The following is a 20,579-nucleotide window of genomic DNA, read 5'->3' as shown; positions in this document are numbered from 1 at the left end:
CTTCATCCCAAAGTCCTCTGATAAGCTCACTATCAAATAGTAGACTTCTTATCTTATTCACCACTAACTGATTTACATATTTTACAGAGTTATTTAATTAAAGTATATCTGAAGTTGTCACTTTATACACTATTCTCTTATTATTGCAAAACATCTTGAGATCATCACTTTTGAACTCTTCACCATCATCTCAATGCAGAGTCTCTACTGGTCATTGAGATATTATTTCAATCATATCAATAAAGCTCATGAGTACTGATGTGATCTCTGCTTTTGTGGCAATCAGAATAATTCATTTAAAGTGAGTGGCATTATCTGTAATTCTCATTTAGTATCTTGCACCTCCTTCAATGAGTAGATTTTTTTTATCATATAGTGTTTTTCCTCCTCCTGCAAGGTTCACAAAAAATCTCATTGCTGATTTAACAGCTCTGCTTATTGAGACAAAGGACAGACAGATTATTTTTGCTTATACATATATTTTGCAGAATAACAAAATTCTTTGATCTATTATTCACATCTCTAGTCTAGAATCTGCAGTCATTCTTAATATATTCACTGAGTTTAAATGACTCAGCTTTTGATGCCACTGTATCATCATGTATTTCAAAGTCTTGATGTCTCCTTTATACAGCTTTGTTAGAGAATCATCATTTGATTGCAAGACATATGCAGGTTTAAAATCACTATTTGATATTATAAAATGAATCAAATCTCTTAATGCTGGTGATTTCTCCACTACATAGATATTCTTTTCATTCAAATGCACTGTGAAGTCTATCATTCTATTAGAAAACATCATCAAGATTGAATAATTATTGCTGTATGCTAATTGTTTAAAGGTATAACCTTTGTGTATAAGTTTTCTAAGGCTTATTAAATTGATCTCTAGCTTTGAGATATAATGAATATCATTAAGTTTGATATTTGATTCTTCAGTTGAAATACACACTCTTTCTACACCTGCTACTGATGTTGTAGATCTATCTGCCATCTCCAACATAACATTCATTTTTTGAAGCATAACCTCAATAATATTCTTCAGGAGTATAGTATGGGCTTCTGATCTAAAGTCTAAGATTCAGATATTCTCTACCACTTTACCACTAAAATAAATTATTTCTTTTGTAGAGAATACTTGCTTCATAATATTATGAACTGAAGCAATACTGTCTTTATTCTTGTTCTTATATTTATTCTTCTCTTTATGATCTGTAGAGTGTTTTTCTGAATATTTTGTTCAACAGTTAGTTATGAGATAATCTATCTTCTGATAATAATAGTATATCTTTTTCATGTTGTTACTATTCTGCTTGAACTCCTTATCTTTATCTTTGTCTTTAGTTCTCAAATTCTTATTCTTATCCTTATTCTTTTTTTATGAATTTTAAGTATTATTTGCAAGATATCTTGTATTTATCAAGACAGTATTCTGTCTAGTACCTGATAAATACAATAAAATATCTCAACATAGTCTCATGAAATCTGTCTCAATATTGCAAGTGTTGGCATCTTTTTCAATATAATTCATTTTATCTCTAATGAATAATGCTCATTCAGTATTGACACCAGTTAACAAGTAGTTAAAAAGAACAAAATCTTCAATCTTATATATTAAACAAGTGTATTCAGTTTGAATGATGATCAAATATTCTATAAAAGCTCTATCTGAGCCTTTTGCCTTAACTGTCAAGCTAATCAGTTTCTCAAAAAGATGAATGCAATGAACTGCAGACCTCTTTGAGAAGTTCTCTTCTATGATTGTTGATAGAATATATGCTGACAACTGATGATCTGAGAATATTGTAAAATGAAATCTACTTTCTAAAAAGATTGAAGGCAACATATGATTATAGAATCATATATTTCTTTTAATTTAAAAATATTATATATTTATACTGACATCATTCTCTGGAGCAGATTACTTCTCATTGAGAATATCATTGATTTCAGATTACTTAGTGGCCAATATCATCTTTTTTCTTCATATTGAATAGTTTATAAAATTAATCAAAATGATAGATTTTTTAATGTACTTTACTTAATTTCTAAATTTAGTCAAGATCTTCATTATGATAGTAGTTCTGTCTTTTTTCTATAGATAGTTTGCAAGATCTTCACTTATTTCATTGCTGCCAGCATTGGTAATAAGTGTCTCTCTGCTAGCTCTCATCATTTGAACTTCTCACTGAAGTTTTACAATCTTTAATCTTATCAGAGTTTCTTCACTAACTCCTGACACTTGATCACTAGAGTTAACTATAATCTTTGATATTTCATCAACCAGGTCTTCGTATGTATTATTAGACTCATCTGATTTCTTCAGAATTATCTTGTTTATTTCAAATGCTTCAGAGGTACTTCTACAAACTATAATAGATGTAAACAGTGAATCTGTGAGCTCTGAAATTCTATTCTCTGAGATTCTATTCTCAGATCCTTGGTTTTATCTCCTTTTTGGTATATATTCTTCTATCAAATCTGGTGTTCTACTTAAATATAAATTAACTATTAATATTATCCAATTATTGTTTATATTTTTTATTGTTTGTTCATAGCTGTTCATTCACAGCTTCTCCTCATATTGTTCACAGTAAAAGACCTCTAATTCAAGAATCTTATAATCTCTTAGAGGACTGTTTTCAACCTTATTATATTATAGAACTCTAAGTGAGCTCGCTACAACTAATAAATATATAGATACACATGACCTTAAATAGCTAAGGAATTTTCCAACATGCTTGACAGCAGTCTGATTAGTAGTATTATTCTGTTCCATTCTCAAACATGTGATTGTATCTCTCAATGTCTTTTCATCATCAAAGATATCATCAAAGATCACTATCAACTCATTATAAATATAGTCACTGTTTGAGTGAACTGCCTCTCTAAATTTCTCAATTGAAATATGTAATTAGTCAATTGATCTTGTTAGAAGGTATCACCAGTCCTTTTGAACTCTTCCAAGGGGTTGAGAGCCTGTGGTGGCCATCTAATGTCAGATTGTGCTATTCTCTTCAACAGCTGACTAAACATGTTATCAGGTTCTCAATAGACAGATTCTAATTCAACTGAAGCACTCAAGTTTTCCACTGAAATCTAAGTGAAAGATAGAAGAGAATCTTAGTATTATGTTAGAAAGTGAATGTGAGCTGTCTAAGATAGAATCTCTTTGCATTGCTAACTGCTATATAACAAAATACTAAAATTGATGAGGAAAAGAAGTGTCAGGGTCTGCTTAGATTATAAACAGCCTGCAAGGTCACATGACATATTGTAAACAATCCACATGATCATGTGACCAGATCATACTGGTCCACTGGGTTACATGTGGGGCGCCATCACGTGGTCACGTGATGGAGATAAACCTAGGCCCCACTGGCGCTGAGCCCTGGCGCTGAGTCTAATAGATTTAATCATCACCCTGACAGTCTCAATTACACTCATCTGAAACCCAGTCTCATCAAAGTTGTAGATATCATCTTTCAGGATTCCATACTTCACAATAGTGTTTCATACAAGTCTAAACCATTCATGAATAATCTCAGGATTCTCATATAAGGTTTACTGATAATTGTACTTATATGAGAACTTAAATTTTAACTCATTATGATGCTTAATAAAGTTTTATATTTAGTATTCACTCACTGTAAGTGAGAGATTGAATCCTCAGCTGGCAAGAAGAAGGTTGATCATTTCTCATACAGCTGTAATCTGAGAAGATTGATCTTATTCATTCATGATCAGAACTTAATGAACAAGAAATTCTTCTTCTGTAAGACTAAGTTTCCAGTTCTTTGAGAGAATATTAACATATGCTGTATGATCATATATTCAATCAACTAGAGTGGAACATGAAACATCATACAGCTTTACTGCAGCTCATACACTTGAAATTTGATCATTTTTAAATGTTTGAATAACTAAAAGAAGCTTTCCTTCTTAAGTAGAGGCTTTATTTCTTTATGTGATTGACATTTTTGATGATGAAGATGTTGTTCTAGGATAAGATGAAAAGTAGCTGACTTGCTTATGTGGCTGACTCATTTATCAATTACATTATCTTTATACTGCTTATCAAAGTACCTTAGAATCAACATCTTATAGAGAATCAGCATAGATCAGCACTTCCTGGAGAATAGAATCAGTATTTTATGAAGATTCAAATCACTGTATTGCTGATTTCTCATTTTATAAAAGATTAAAGATAAAATCTATTGCTACTCATTCATATATATAAATACTCTGAATCTTCAAAGTTTCTTTGAGAGATTCATTGATTAGCTACTATTCAATTCTACATATATATTTTATTCATCACTATTTTCTTCCCTCTATAGCGCTCGCAGTATCTATACACCTCTCCTTTTATAACTTTAGTTATAGAGCTTCTCACGCTTCTTTTTAACACTTAGTTTATCTATTTTAATGTCCTCACAATCAATATATTGAGTGATTTCAATGAGTGTGATGTGAGCTTGTGGGTAAATATGTAATATAGTGATAAAAGAGAATCTATACTTAGAGTGAGATTTGAAAAAGATTCAGAACTCAGAGCATTGATATTAAAAGATTTCATGTGAAGTATGTGCTTTTGATCATAAACTCATATGCAGTTAACAAAAGATGTAACTTTTTTGTAAGAGTTAAATTCTCAATTCTATTAACACTATGATATAGCTTCTATTATATGATAAAAACTATAATTTTATCATGAAAAGACTCAATATAATCTGCACAATGACTAAGTTTATTAGTTAAATTTTATTTATCTGAGCAATAATGCAGAATGAAGTCATATGCTGATAGTACTTCTACTTATCTAGACTAATATCAATTCAGTATTTTAGTTATAATAAAATACTGAAGATTGATATAATCAGAATAAATAAAAATTGAATATTAACTCTCTTTCAGATAATGATGCTAATTCTTGAAAGATATAATAATTGAAAGAAATTTCTTGTTATGAGTATTATATTATATTTCTGCATCTAGAAGTTTATAAAATTAGAATACAATTGAGTGTTATTAATTATCATCTTATTTTTGAGAGATAATGACAATCACTGCTACTATAGAGATATTAGATTTAATCTGAGTTTCTCAGCTTGAGTTAAAATTAATAAGTAAAGAAGCTCACATAAAGTGTTTTTTTAAATTATTAAAGATGTGTTGAGTGTCTTTTGTTCATGTGAACTATGATTTTCACTCTCTCTTCTTTGAGATCTTTGTGAGATCAAAGAGAGGCTTTATGATTTTGAAGTAGTTTTCAATGAAGTAGTAATAGAAGTTTATAAATCTTAAAAAAATCTGAACTCTCTTAACACTAGTTGAGATTGATCATTCTGTAATAATTATCACTCAATTTGATTTTATTTCAATACTTTAAGATTCAATAATAAATCTCAGAAAGAAGATTTTATTTTTGATAAATTTATATTTAATATATTTTGCAAATAGATTCACATACTATAGATATTCAAATATCTTTTGTATATACATCTTATGCTCATTTATTGAGTTTAAATAGATAAGAATATCATCTAAATAAATCACACAGCATATATCAACAAGATCTGCTAGAGTGTAGTTTATATAGACTTGAAAGATAGTAGAAGTATTTATAAGCTCAAAAGATATAACATTATACTCAAAATAATTATATTATATATAAAATGCTATTTTTCATCTATTATTGCACTGAATACATATTCTGTAATAAGCATCTCTAAGATCAATTTTAAAGAAAACTTATACTTCAAAGAATCTATCTAACATCTTATTTATAATATATAATAAATATTTATTTTTAATTGTAAGATAATTCAGACCTCTGTAGTCTACACAGAGTTATAGATCTTCATTTTTCTTTGAAACAAATAGAATGAAAGTATATACAGAGCTCTAAAAAGAAGATATTCAATATACTATTTAAATAATTCTGAAAAGTTTTCAACTCTATTTTGAAATAATTATAGATAGATATGAATGAGAGTTTAACTTCTTTCTCAAGATTAATTGAGTGCTCTGCATTAGGTACAGATGTACTGAACACACTCTTCTCAAAGAAAAGATATGCATATGATCAAATAAAATTGAGCAGATTATTAATAAAAGCTATATTTGCAAGTAAGCTGATTTCTGACAGTTAAAATTTCAAAGAAAGACTCAGAGATCTGTGAGATTGAAACAGATACTATTGTAAGTATGTAGTTGTTAGGGAGCGGATGCGAGCTGCATAAGAAGAAAACTCTCTGCGTTGCTAACAACTATATAATGAAATACTAAGGTTGATGAGGAGAAAGGGGTGTCAGGGTCTGCTCAGATTATAAACAGCACACGTGATCACGTGATCGGATCACGGCCGACCTGCTAGGTCCCATGTGTGGCGTGATCACGTGATGGGGATAAACCTAGCCTCAGCGCTGAGTCTAAAAGTAGTCAGAAGTGTCAGTGAGTAATTCATTAGCAGCATCTGTTACACTCAGAGCTATCTTTTGATTGTTTGATGTTTGATGAAAATAGAATTCTCCATCCTTCTAATCAATGAGAGAATTGAGTTGTTTGAGTCAGGAAAATTCTAGTATCATATCATAATCTGAAAGTTTGACAATATGAAAGAAATAAAAATTTTTGATCATAGTTTTTTTACTATCTGAGATTTCTATCTCTAGATTAATGATTTCAAATAAATTTGTTTAATGATCATCAAATCTCTTTATTCTGCATGATATGCACTCTGTTGATTGCAATTTGTGTAATTTGACTTGGAATTCACTGATAAAACTTGTCTGAGCTTCAGAATCTATAAAAGTGAGAATTGACATATCTGTTAGACTAGGCGCCGGGGCTAGGTTTATCTCCATCACGTGATGGCGCCTCACATGTGATCCAGTGGATTGGGAGTGATCTGGTCACATGATCACGTGGGCTGTTTATAATTCAAGCACATGATCACATGGGCTGTTTATAATTTGAACAGACTTTAACACTTCTTTTTCCTCATCAATCTGAATTTTAAAATGATACTGATTCTCTAGTACTTTGATAAACAGTATGAAGATAAGTGCTTTACTAAGCAGTGTGATAAGCAGTGTGAGAGCAAGGAGCTAGTATAAAGAGTTTTGACATCACAGTGCTAATGTTTGAATATTGAATTCATGAAATCTTCAATGTGTTCAGCTGTAGAAGGACAATTTTTTTCATCAAGCAGCTTGATTTATCATTTAATCATGTCCTTCTGACTCTCATTTAATCTCTTGTTAACTGGAATCTTTGCAGTATTCAAATTCCTTCTATTGATATGCACTTAGAGATGTTGATAAGAAACCTCAAATTCTCATGACAAAGATAGTATTTTGGAATTTGAATTTTTTTGATGATAAGTGACAGCTTTTTGAATACAATCTTCAATATTTTTATCCTTATTTGACATTGTGGTGAGTTATTAATTGATGAAGATGATGAAGATGATGAAATTGCAAGATTTTTATCATTTTGGTGTTTTTATCATTTTGGTGTGGCACACCCACACCAGGTGTGGGTTGCGCAGCGGCACGATTACTAGGTTAACTGGGATAATCATAGCTGCCCTGGTTTTTCGACTCCCACTAATTTACACACAAAAACGGGTTTATAAAACGCAAGTATTTAGCTCCAGACTACCTTGGATGCCTTCAATGACAACCACCGCCATTGAACAATTAATCGATTGACCACAGTTTGCTGATCGGGAGAGGTTTGCGGCATCCAAAGCGGAAGTTTAGCCCCTTCATCACTATGGAGTCTGCCACTGAATTTTGTTAGTAAGACAACGGGGCAATTAGCTCAGTTGGTAGAGCGTTCGCTTTGCATCCCAACCGCTTGCGAAAGGTCGTGATTTCGATTATCACATTGTCCAGTTTCCTTTTTCTGCTTTTCACATTTCTAAGCTAAAAAAGACTTTTTGCATACTGTGTGTTTCTAACGGCTTGTTATCTCATTCTCCCTTCTCTTTTTAATTTTCTTTTATACTCATGGCATCCTGCGTGAACAGCTGCACAGCGACTTGCGGCAAGTTCGGGCGTGAAAATTAATTGGTGTCACATGACCATGCGTTTCTGAGTTATACCTAATTATTTAATATATATATCCTTGGATAAATTTCTTCCAGCTCAGCCAGTACATTCTGAAAAGGATAATGTGAAATGATAGCATGATATTTCAGTGAGCTGGATCTCACATGACTCCAATTCAGCATCTATGAATAATAAATTGAAAAGAAAGGCAAACAATGCCTTGGATGACAGCCAACTAGCAGATACAGCAGAGGAATCTGCATCTCTTCCTTTTGCTTCGAAGCCTCCGGGTGACGGGACAGAAGTTCCCGATATCAAAAAGGGTCGTCCAAAATCCACCTCGGAGACCCTAGCGGATGCATCCACCTCCAACACCACTCTCCCTACCAAGACCCACGATGTACCAAACAAGTTGACCAAAACTGTCAAAAAGCAGCGTTCCAGCACCCCATCCTCGAGATCAAGGAGCACTTCTTCCCGATTCCAGTCAAAAACATTGTCTGCCACCTCTGCCCCAGCGATTCCTTGGCCCGAATCTTTCAAAATCCTCTCTCAAACGCACCGGGCACTTAACCTCGTCTACACCTTCTGCTCCGCGCGAAAACATTTTGCGACTACGTTCGATAATATCAAGGCAGCCGTTGAAGCGCAGACGGGTGGGCGTAGACTAAGTGTTGAAGATGTGGCGAGAGTCAAAGTGCTGATCCCGCGATCTGTGAGGTTTGAGAGTGTTGACAGGGGAGTTATAGATCTCGTAGGAGTAAAAGAGGCAAAAATCACGAGGGGTGGGAAAATATGGCGTGATTGGGAGGCTGAGGGGATGGGCCAGGACAGCGATACTAATGAGGGTGCAGCTCATGATGGTGAGAAGGAGGTGCTATTGTTCGAATTTGTGTATGGGGAATTGAAGAAAGAGATCCAGCAGCCCACTTCGCGAAAGAAATCGAAAGAAGAAGACCTTAGAATGCCCGTCTATAGCCAAAAGCATATGATGGGCCTGATCGAGAAACGAAATAGGAAATTTGCGGATGCTGTTGATGCGTTCCTTGTCAAGTGTAAGGGTGAGGATATCGATCCCGTCGAGAAGCTGGAGGCTGATAAGGAGAAGTTCATGTCTGAATTAGCCCGTAGCGGGAAGAGCACTCCTACCATCGCTAGGCTGCCGGCACAGATCCCTAGGGAGCGTCAAACGATCGCAGAAATCATTGCCAACATAAAGGAAATGGAGTGGTATACCGGTCAGATAGTACCTGATGGCCATCGGGTCATTGACTCGCAGGCAGCTGTCTACGGTAATCTCAAGTTTGCGCTTTCACAGAGTCTGATTAATGCCTTGTATAATACGCGAGGTATCACCCAGTTCTATTCCCACCAGGCAGAGTCAATCAACAACCTCCATGACGGGCATAATGTCATCGTGTCTACTTCGACAAGTTCAGGGAAGTCCCTAATTTACCAAGTTCCAATGCTGCATGAGTTGGAACAGGACCCCCAGAGTCGAGGGATGTATATCTTTCCGACTAAGGCGCTTGCCCAGGACCAACGACGAAGCCTGAAGGAGTTGCTGGGATATATCGAAGGATTAGAACATACCCTTGTGGAAACCTTTGATGGAGATACCCCTATAGAAGATAGAAACACGATTCGAGACGAGGCACGGATTATTTTCACCAATCCAGATATGTTACACATCACTATATTGCCTCACGAATCCTGTTGGCGGACTTTTCTGAAGAACTTGAAATTCGTGGTTGTAGATGAGTTACACGTTTATAATGGTCTTTTTGGCTCTCATATTGCGTTCGTCATGAGACGATTACGGAGAGTATGTGCTGCGGTTGGAAACCGCCATGTCAGGTTTATATCTTGTTCAGCCACGGTTGCAAATCCGGAAGAGCATATGAAAACGATTTTTGGAATCGATGATGTGATGTTAACAGACATTGACGGGTCACCATCGGGTAGAAAGGAATTTATATGTTGGAATACCCCCTTTCGTGATCCTGGTGACCCATCTTCTGGTCGCGGTAACAGCATCAGGGAGACTGCCTGTTTGTTCTGTCAGTTAATTTTGAGAGGCGTACGGGTGATTGCTTTCTGTCGAATCCGAAAGCAGTGCGAGCTCTTGCTCAGTGCCGTCAGAGATGAGTTCAGAAACCTCGATCGACCAAGCGTCTCAAAATTTGTAATGGGATATCGTGGGGGCTATAGCCCGCAAGATAGACGAAAAATAGAGCGAGATATGTTTGAAGGGAAATTACTTGGGATTGTGGCCACGAATGCTCTGGAGCTGGGTGTCGATATCGGCTCGCTCGATGCTGTGATAACGCTTGGGTTTCCTTACTCTATATCAAACTTACGTCAACAGAGTGGACGCGCTGGTCGCAGAAATAAGGACTCTGTTTCTATTCTTGTCGGTGATTCAAATGCCACTGACCAATATTACATGCAAAACCCAGATGAACTTTTCACGAAACCTAACTGCGAGCTTCAGGTGGACTTGCAGAATGAATTAGTCCTCGAAGGTCATGTTCAATGTGCTGCATTTGAAATGCCCATTCGCCCAGATGAAGATATAAAATACTTTGGCGCACAGCTCCATGAGTTCGCATCCACGCGGCTCATTAAGGATAACTTAGGATTTTACCATTGTCATGAGCGATTCCTTCCACTTCCCGCAAGATGTGTTGCTATTCGTGACACAACAGACAACCATTATGCAGTCATTGACACAACAAACAATCAAAATGCCATTATTGAAGAACTTGAGGAATCTAGGGTATTCTTCAGCATTTATGAAGGAGGCATTTTCTTCCACCAAGGAAATCCTTACTTGATCAAAGAACTCAACATTGACCGGCGTTTTGCCCGCGTTGTCCGCGTTCATGTAGACTGGACGACTCGACAACGGGACTTCACGGATATCGACCCCACCGAAACAGAAGCCATCAGACGCATTAGCAGGGAATGCAACACCCGTGCTTTCTTCGGTGCCATCAAAATCCGCACACTAGTCTACGGCTTTTTTAAGCTGGACAAAAAAGGCCGAATCCTCGACGCGGTGGCGCTTGATAGTCAGCCAATTGAGACCCTAAGCAAAGGCATGTGGCTAGACATCCCTAGAAAGGCGCTTGAGATCCTTAAATCCAGAAATCTCAACGCTGCCGCTGCTATTCATGCCGCAGAACATGCCATTCTAGCTCTGTTGCCAACATACATCATCTCGTTACCCGGCGACGTCCGAACAGAATGCAAAGTCGCCATAAAGGAACTAGGTCCCAAACACAAACAAGCAATAAGCCATGCCCGATCAAAAGATGTTCCCCCACCACCCAAGCCTGCCCGACAGCGTCCGGCCCGACTCACTTTTTACGATGCTAAGGGGGGATCATCAGGCTCGGGAATCGCCGCAAAGGCATTTGAATTCATTGATAGCCTTCTACGACGGGCACTAGGGCGTCTCGAGGCGTGCCAATGTACTAGTCCTCAGGGCTGCATCGAGTGTGTGTGTGATGAACGGTGCAAAGAGTTGAATGTTGTTATGAGCAAAGCCGGCGCTGGCGTGGTGTTGAAGTGTTTGCTGGGGATTGAGGTGAATGTCGATGCGTTACCATGGGGTGAAGATGTGCTAGGGGCAGCTGGTGCTGCGTCGAGGGACCAAGAGTGGTTGTCTAGTCAGGAGGGAAAAGAGTTAGCTGGGGGATTGGAGACTATTGTTGAGGCTGTGGAGGTTTCTGCGAGGCCGGGTATGGTGGCTCGGGTTTATGGAGAGGAGGAAAGTGAAAGAGGATTAATTTTGTAGTTTGGCAAATATGGGGACTGCCTCAAGTAAAACATAGCCCTTCAAATGAATGAATGCATGGATGCACAAATAAAAATGGTAATTAAGGAATGACAGGTACTGCATTCAGTCTTGTGCCTCTTCTCCCTGTTTCTGCACGGGAGCATCCTTCTCCGTATGATATCAGCTTCACCATTAGCCTTTGGAACTGGGAGATATAAAGAGAATAGATTAGGTGATGAACCATTTGGGGTATACGACATATAATATAAGTAGTACATACAGCCTTTGGCCAGATATAATATTTTTGATACCACAACTCTATCCACTTTATCCAGAGTGCCTCGAATTGAACATCAAGAAAAATACATTTTTACGCCCATCCTCAGACGAAGTTCCGTGAGGAGTTCAGCTCAGCTATTCACAAAAACAGAATACTGTATGCAGTCTATAAAACGGAATGCAAGAAAACTAATAATTAACGTTCTATCACTAGAACAATTAATGGAGAGAGGAAGAAGTAAAACGTATAGAATCGACAGCGATATATCGCCGCTCAGACCCGACGGAAACGCCATTAAACATGGATACCACAACGTTTGGTGAAAGACAAAAGACGTAGACGTTTTCATTATTAGTTTTCTCCCCTACATCCTCCGTACCCAGTGGCCCCCGCAATCTCCCCATGATCTGCATTCTAGCAAAAATGCCTCCCAGGCAACTCCATTTCGACTGTGGCACAAACGGACCATAGAATATTATCTGGCCCTCCCTTTCAACTTTCTGCCTCTTGTTAGAATCCGAGATGTAATAAGCCAAGGAATCTCGCATTTCATGAGTTTCCAGTGGACACGTGAGGTTGCATGTATATATGCGACAGAAGTGGTACGCAAATCGAATGGCCATAGAGGTACCCTAGGTATGTTGTGTGAGTTGTATTGCACCAAATATATACCCATAAATATATATTTGTGCATAAATCTGCAGCGGGCTTCAATTACCCTTATGATTGTCAGTCCAAATCGTTCTGAGCTTTATTTCTGCAGAGGATATGGGGACCAGAGGAATTTCGTTCATTGATATGCGAAAGGGAACATCAATACTTACCCAAAATAAATATATATGTGAAAGATCAAAACTCCCCTCAACTCTGGTTGTTTCATCTGGTCATTCTTTATCTTGCGGACACCCCGACCGGAGCTGCTAACGGCAATGAAGACGGGCATTGCCAATAGATAGAATAGACCAAGGCTGGCTAACTAAGAGAGACCGGTATAATTCAGGTTCGGAAGTCCGATGGTATAGTTCCATGATTACATTAGAGTAGATAAACATACCTGTAGTAAGTGTGAAGCGTCTAAGGCCTCTACCCATACAGCAGAAGTGAGAAATAAAATCAAAAAAGGGGAAAGGGGGGAACATAAAAATGGGCAAACAGAAATGAGGAAACGGGAATAGTTTACCTCCAAAGCCACAGCAATCTGCGCATATAAAAATATGTGGGAACCTCGAAGTTGTACGTTTATGGTGTGCTACGGGGTTGACTAAGGCGGAGATTGGTAGGGTAATACTCCGCTTATGGAAGATGGAGCCTTTGGAGAGCTTTCGTTGGTGCTGCCAGTGTCGTCCAGATTCATTCGCCAGAACATCGTTTTCAAATCACACACGTCCTCCCGAAAGGTGTCTCGAGGTTTTAATTCTCTCTCTCGAATCCAGTCCCGAATTTCACGAACTAATCTTGGATAACCTTCATCATTGGGGAGCCACCAGTGAGTCAGTTCCGGAAGTTGCCAGAAATCCGCCATTTTGGTACGGAATGCGGGCGGATGAATGAGTCTGGATGTGTAGATGTATGATCAGTGATGTGGACACAATAAGATTCTTGTAAAATATTGTCTTACCCTAGTTGCTCTACTTGTGCCAATTTTCTCCGACACCACATGGTATGCTGTTCATCGCGCGGCAAAAATAGGGTGGATAGCCCTAAAGCATTATGAATCGACAGCATAGAGTCTTTCGGACGATTGGGCCACCGCTCCATGGCTTCTACCACACGGCAGATTTCTAATGCGAGCGATTGTAATTCTGCGAGGTCCAGCTGCTGCAAAAACACACCAGTTTGGTATTTATGCATCATTATTGTGCTAAGTACGTCAACAAGGCAGTTGTTCATTTCCCACTGCGATTCATTATGTATTCCCCCTGGCACGTAAGGATCGACAATATCATCCGGGCCAAGAGGCACCTTATTCGGGTAGGACATGACAAGGTGTTGTGGATTGGTCAAGGAATTCCAATTCTGTTGGATTTCCTCAATGCTGCTTGAGAGCTCCTTGTTTTGGCGGTTAAATTCCTCTGTTGTAATGACCCCGCGCGATGCCTTCGCAATCAAAGATGCCATATCCATGGCAATCCTTCTGTTACGGACACCCCAAGCCAAGTATTGTTTGTTGAGATCCCCTGGATTGTTGGCAGCATCTCCAGTGGCGGAAAATTCACATGCAATGTACCAATCTCGATCCAAAATTGTTTCGTTCCCAGCTATGAGACCGGATACCACATCAAAGCGGGTGTACCACATGAAGATATGACGACGAAACTCATTTTGGTAGATTTTTTCGGGAGTGTAGAGCTCGGTGAGCATGCGATGAGCGGCTTGATGATGGTCAATGACACTAGCCCAATCTCCTAGATATTCCTACGAATTGTGTCAGAACAAAAAGCATAGCATGAAGATGAAAGGTTAACACATACTTCGAAGGTTGCTAATTGAAGGATAGTCAACAACATGGCATCATTGTGAACGTTACCAGAACTAAGCGACTTCAACAGGCCCGTTACTGACTGATTATAATATTTAAGGAAGGTGTAAAGTTTGCCTTTAGGGTGCCTGATGGAATAATGATAAGCTGAGTAACCAACAACGGCGTATAGTAACGGCTCATATTGCAGAGCGGACGCAAGAAGGTCATTCTTGATAAAAGCTTCTGCAGGCTGTCGCAAACAGTAGTGTTCAAAAGTTATCTGCTGTCGGTGATATTCAAGGAAAAATCGGATGTCGTACTTGAGATTGGAAGTGACAGGTAGGTTCGAGATGGCCTCCAAGACGGGTTCCAACGTTTCTGGACCCGTTTCAATGTTGCCACCAGGACTCCGAGATTCTGCAGTTCCCGACGCAATATCAATACCGGGAGAACTGCCTTTCTCCTGAATGTTCGATGATGTGTCTGAAGGCTGACGCAGTTTCCGCCGGCTGAGGGATTGGACGCTCTTTCTTCGAAACATAGTACCTTTCTGACGTAGTATAGTCGGTGACAGAGAGATGTTTTCTTTTGTGCCTTCGTTCTGTTCTGTAGGGTTTGTTTTCGAAATCGCCGTGTCACGCCCATCATTTTCATCGGAAGATTCACTTTCAGGTATTACTGGAGGCTTTTCTGCAGCATCCAGGTTCGCGCGGCTTCCAGATTTTCTCACCGGTGGTGACGGATAAACGCAATCTCTTTTGCCTTTGCTGCATCCTGAAGGTATTATAAAAAACGTCAATATAAGTTCTTAAATTTCCAGTGAGGTGAGGAGAACGTACGATCACAAATCGGATGAGTTTCATCACACTGCATAGGACATCAGTAAGAGGCACTCAGCAGAATCCTACCAACCTTGGAATGACAAACCTTCACCCGGCGGGAACGGCATGTGAAGCATCCACTTCTTGTTCGTTTATGTTTTCTTTGATCATTTTGGATGGACGCCATTTGCAATCGGGAATGGTTACCTTGAGGATGGGATATGCGTTGTTGATGAGGGTTATGCCAGAAAGTAATAGAGTCGGGATATTGTGAAGGTCTCAAGATACTTGGGTGGACAACAAACTGGGCGCCCTTATGCATTGAAGGTGCATTGTAGCTTGCTACAAGGCCTTCAGGAGCAAAGTATGGGTTCATCTCGGCCCTAGATGGTTTTCGGGGCCGAAGAGAAAAGACGTGGATTGTGTTGGGCAGTCACGATTTCTAGAAACTGCATCTCTTAGCACATCGCACTATTGCGGCCGTGGTTGTCCAATTCCAAATACAAGGCTGTAAGTATAGAAGGGCGGAATGGAGTCATGGAGCACTTGGAGCATGCTGACACTCGTGCCAGGTACACTTGAAAACAGGTGCAGCGGAATAATAACCAGAAAAAGAAATTTTTTTTTGAAAGAGTAAATAATGACAAAGTGATTGTGAACCATTAGCCTATGGATGGTCAGGAATGATTGCAAGCCAATACCACTTCCTCCAACCAGCCGGGTCTCAGACTATGACATTTTGCAAGGCGCGACCAAGAAGGATTTGAGAGATTTACGCGCTAGCAGGGAACCAAGAGGGAAATTCGCGAGGAGTTTAGAGGCTGATGAATAGTTGACAGACAATACGCCGCTGATAGGCCAAATTCATGATGTCTGTTTTCCAAACAAAGGGAGAACGGAAGAAACTAAGAAATCGGATCTTACCTTGGAGTACGGGTGATAATTATGCAAGCACCCAGGTTACCCTCTCGTCGAACATGAGTAGAACGGACCAGGATGGTTGGCAAGTCAACAGTAAGTGGGAAACCAAAGACCACAAGAGTGAGTTTCTACGTGACTATTTGGTTATTGTCTTCGGTCGGAGCGGTCCGAAAGAGATCTGGGTGGGATACCAACAAGGAATTGGCTGAAGTGGAGTGTGGTAAATATTTACTACCGTGGATGATAGAGCCAACCTAAACGATAATGGCACCTAAAAGGCCAAAAGGCAGCACGGTCTGAGTGGATGAGACTTTTTTTAAGCCAACAGCTTCGATGCAATCGCTCTTCTTTTAACCTTGGGGCTTAGGGAAGGTCTGATAATTAGCGGGCTTATCATCAACAATCTTTCACTAATAAAACGATGCGTTTATGTACATCCCTTGTATCAAAACAGCAGGAAAAAGAAGAAGAAGAAGATAAAAGAAGCAAAACGAAAAATGGGAAAAGCAAAAGAAAAAAGCAAAAGGCAAAAAGAAAGGCAAAACGAAAGGAAATTCTCACCTTTAACTTCCAACCCAATATTATGCTCACTCCATCCTGTGTGCTCTCTCACGCCCTCAGGTGACGCCAACGTTGGCTGATGCAACGAGCGAAACCAGAAAACGATAATATCTCCGATAACAATGTTCACAGGTAGTCCGAAAGGGAAAGTCTTTGAGGAACGAGAAGATACGATTCGAGATTTGGAGATACGATTCGAGATTTGGAATTTGAGATTTACCCGGAGAATGGAGTCCAGAGAGGCAGAGACAATTTTGCGGACTGTAAGCTGCCAGGTGAGGGCAGTCATGCAGTGATGCTCCACTTGGTACAACAGCCCTCCACTAGGTAGGAAAGGATGCAGTAGTTGATAATAGCAGTGATGACTTAGGCAACAGTTAGATTTTAGATCTTCGGTGCCCAGTACCCAGCAGTCAAAACTTGCACTTTCGCACTGTCGGTTTCAATCACGATTCAATGACTCGAGTCTTCCAGATCAAAATGCTGAGAGCCTTCCCAATGAACAGATGATAACTCCGAGCCGTTCGAGTAGTTTGAATGTACCATGCAAGCCGGACGATCTGAGTCTTTGGATGCCCCTTCTCCACTTTCGGACCAGTGGATCTTCTGTCAATCCAGATAAAACTAAAATAGTAGGTTGCGTGGATGCCACTGGATGCCACTGGATGCCGCTGGATGCCAATGGCAAAAACGTGATCGTAATAAGATTGGTACCTGGTCGAGTACCTTAACTAGTTCACTGAAGCATATTAGTTAGCCAACGTAACATATTCCACCAGGATGTCAAAAGTAAATTAAGCAACCAGTGCACAGCTCCACTGTCTCACCAAATTATATTATAATTACCCTGAAGCAAAAATGTACAGCCAGGTAGACTTCTCCCCCACCTCTGCCGTTAGTTGCCAGAAATAGCATGGTCTCCAATTAGTGTGCAAACATTGGACCAAGGATGAGAATACCTCAACCAATAGATGCCCCATATATCTAATATGGTACATCTATTGACCCACCCACTCATACCCAACTCTGAACCTTAGTTAGCACTGCATGAAACCACACAAGGACACTGACACATTCTCTCAGCTTCCCCACCAAAATTCCCTGCCAAACTTCTTAAACCAAAGACCCCGACACCATCCACCCTTAACAACCAGCTAGCGTGGAACCCATGAAGGAAGAAGCTCTTATAGTTTAAAAAGGAAGATGGTGAAAAATGCGGAGTCCATTAATGAGATATATATTTATTCCCTACCTATATCAACAGGCTAGGCCCTGCTAAAATCCCTCAAATAAAGCAGAATTGAGAAGAAGTTAAGAGTTGATAATGTCATTTTTAAAAGTAATCTCAATATAACTGTCAGTTTTCAATTTACATGGTGATCTTGATGTCAATAGTCGCCATTTCTTAATTATTTTAACATATATAATTACTGAATTATTATTTAGTAAAATATATAATTATTAAAAAAAAATTTAAATATTATCTTTGAAACTTTTAGTAACAATATTAAAAAAAAGTAAAAATTAAAAAAATATATATATATTATTAATTTCAAATAAATATTTTTTATAAAATAAAATAATATAAAAATATAATTTTAATTTTTTTTTAATTTAATTACTATTTTTATTATATTTTTTAGTTATATAAAGTTAAATATTAATTATTTTTTTTAAATTTTAAAATAAAACTTATTATTTATATAATAAAATAATTAAAAATTATAAAATATATAATAATAAATTATATTATAATAATTTTATAAATAAAAAATAAATAATTTTTTTTAAATTTTAAATTATATAAATATAAATATTTCTATATTTTTAATAATTTTTATAATATTTAATATCTATATTATAATAAAATTTATAATATATTATTTATAATTTTTAAATAATTAATTTAAAATAGAAAAAGTTAAGCTTTATATAATATGTAGTTAATTTATAAACCTTTACTAAAATAAAAAGAAATAACTAGTTAGAGATAAAATGTTATTTAAAAAGATAATTAATAATATTCAAAATAATCATTATCACAGAAGATAATTTTCATTTATTTATCTTTAGAATTTATTGAACTAGCAGATTCTTTTTAATCGTAGTCAATTAGTTTAGAATTTATATATAGTCTCTTTTCTTACAGACCTGTCATCGAGTCAACCAAAGTATCAATCAAAGTAGAGTTGAATAGAAAACTTCATACAGAGTATGCAGCTTCATGAATTGGGAGTATCCCTTTTTTTTTAAATTGATGACATTCTCACGCGTTAAAATAGGTACATGAGGAAATTAAAGGTATGTTGCATATGCTGACCGGCTCTCTTCCGCTTCCTTTCCAGTGTGTCCCTTGATTAATCTTCAGCTGTGACAGTACTTGAAATCGAGCAGATACAATAAATACCAATTATGCTAATGCATTGCCAGCAGCTGGCCACACCTGAGCACAGAATGAGGGTTGGGGTATTGAAAAGATAACTGCATCTGTTTGGATTGGGCACTTTGTCCTAACTTTAAAAGAATAATAATTGCGCTTTCCTGGGTCTCCTTTCCAAATTGACAAATAAAGTTTTACACCAGCGATCAGAGCATTTCTTGTCTATCAGTGCCAAGTTGAAGAAAGTCCCTTAATATCCGGGTTGAACTTTATTGAGATTTGACTGTCGCTAAGCCAGACAATAGCTCAAGAAATAATAAGCCAAGCTAAGACCTCATTCAGATCGAGCTCTTTGAAGATCTTCTCTGCCAGACGGCAAGCAATGACCGGGGGGATGCTGACGAAAAATGGGGTCACCATTATTAAACAAACGTTCAGGAGTTCTGACTTTTGGGGCAGCGTGTTCCAAATCAAAGAAAAGAATTTCTGCCTACCCGGCTCCAAAGTTTTTTGGGGCTAACAGACTAACAGAGGTTATTTTATCTCAAGCTTCTTTTGTGATATGATAACATGACAACATATGATGATGCATGAGAGAGAAAAATACAAAAACAGCTGCTAGGGAGAAAAAAAAGTACTTTGAAACTGCTGCATTTCTGGAATCACTCATTTTATCTTGATAACTACCTTGTTTCCCATTATCTCAGCTCTCCAAGAAGGAGAGAGATGACGGAAGAGCTGGACAGCTGATGAGAAATAATATGGGATGGATTCACACCCTTTATTTTATCTGAGCTCTAGATTTGTTTTTTTCTTTTTTTTTTAACCTGCCTTGCTACTATTTTAGTAAGTGTTTTAGTTAACTTAGTTAAATGTTCCATTATTAGTCAACCACCTAACTATCTTCTCTAAGTCATGTTCATCGTTAGTAACTAGCTAAGCCAGTCAGCTAATTAAGCCGGGCGCGTGAACTTTGTTGACTTTCTTGACTTTCTTGGAGGGTAGCGTTTGATGTTGGTGTTCAGCTAACGCCTAATTAGCCGAAATCTAAACTACATATGGGGGGAGGCACGTGCTTAGGGTAGCCGCGGTATCCACTTCCAGGCTCCCATGGATCGGAGCCAATTGGGTGAGGGTGACTAAGCCCGACCTGCCATGCAATTTTTTTAAGGTTGGCGCGTGCAGCTGCTGACTGTGGATTCATTTGACGCGATGAGACAGTGGAAGTGAGTGAGTGCATGAATGATCTGGGTTTGAAAAATTCAAACACCCTATGAGAATGGCAGTTCTCCAGATTGACAAAAGCTCCCT

The 20,579-nt window shown here is 38.1% G+C and overlaps 5 protein-coding genes and 1 non-coding gene across 6 annotated transcripts; 4 read left to right on the top strand and 2 right to left on the bottom strand.

The window, feature by feature from the left end:
* The first annotated feature begins 7,819 nt into the window (after positions 1-7,819).
* PAAG_12591 lies at positions 7,820-7,903 on the top strand. Its single transcript has one exon. It is a non-coding gene; the product is annotated as a tRNA-Ala (tRNA).
* A 341-nt stretch (positions 7,904-8,244) lies between these two features.
* Positions 8,245-11,862, top strand: PAAG_08570 (DEAD/DEAH box helicase; the record flags this gene model as incomplete). The annotated part of the gene is made up of 1 exon (XM_002789476.1): positions 8,245-11,862. One exon carries the CDS (start codon positions 8,245-8,247, stop codon positions 11,860-11,862), a length of 3,618 nt encoding a protein of 1,205 aa, XP_002789522.1.
* A 480-nt stretch (positions 11,863-12,342) lies between these two features.
* On the bottom strand, positions 12,343-12,747 carry PAAG_12590 (hypothetical protein; the record flags this gene model as incomplete). Its single annotated transcript, XM_015848064.1, has 1 exon — positions 12,343-12,747. One exon carries the CDS (start codon positions 12,745-12,747, stop codon positions 12,343-12,345), a length of 405 nt encoding a protein of 134 aa, XP_015702326.1.
* A 638-nt stretch (positions 12,748-13,385) lies between these two features.
* Positions 13,386-15,782, bottom strand: PAAG_12589 (hypothetical protein; the record flags this gene model as incomplete). The annotated part of the gene is made up of 5 exons (XM_015848063.1): positions 13,386-13,677; positions 13,743-14,539; positions 14,596-15,359; positions 15,425-15,452; positions 15,513-15,782. 5 exons carry the CDS (start codon positions 15,780-15,782, stop codon positions 13,386-13,388), a joined length of 2,151 nt encoding a protein of 716 aa, XP_015702325.1.
* A 493-nt stretch (positions 15,783-16,275) lies between these two features.
* PAAG_08568 (hypothetical protein) lies at positions 16,276-16,536 on the top strand (the record flags this gene model as incomplete). The annotated part of the gene is made up of 1 exon (XM_002789474.1): positions 16,276-16,536. The coding sequence occupies one exon, from the start codon at positions 16,276-16,278 to the stop codon at positions 16,534-16,536; it is 261 nt and encodes an 86-aa protein (XP_002789520.1).
* Positions 16,537-17,010: 474 nt separating this feature from the next.
* On the top strand, positions 17,011-17,619 carry PAAG_12588 (hypothetical protein; the record flags this gene model as incomplete). The annotated part of the gene is made up of 2 exons (XM_015848062.1): positions 17,011-17,151; positions 17,266-17,619. 2 exons carry the CDS (start codon positions 17,011-17,013, stop codon positions 17,617-17,619), a joined length of 495 nt encoding a protein of 164 aa, XP_015702324.1.
* Positions 17,620-20,579: the final 2,960 nt, after the last annotated feature.

The sequence above is a fragment of the Paracoccidioides lutzii genome (assembly GCF_000150705.2).
Source record: "Paracoccidioides lutzii Pb01 unplaced genomic scaffold supercont2.38, whole genome shotgun sequence".
Lineage (NCBI taxonomy): Eukaryota > Fungi > Ascomycota > Eurotiomycetes > Onygenales > Ajellomycetaceae > Paracoccidioides > Paracoccidioides lutzii.
Note: the sequence above shows the minus strand (reverse complement) of the source record. Positions and strands in the feature narration are given on the sequence as shown.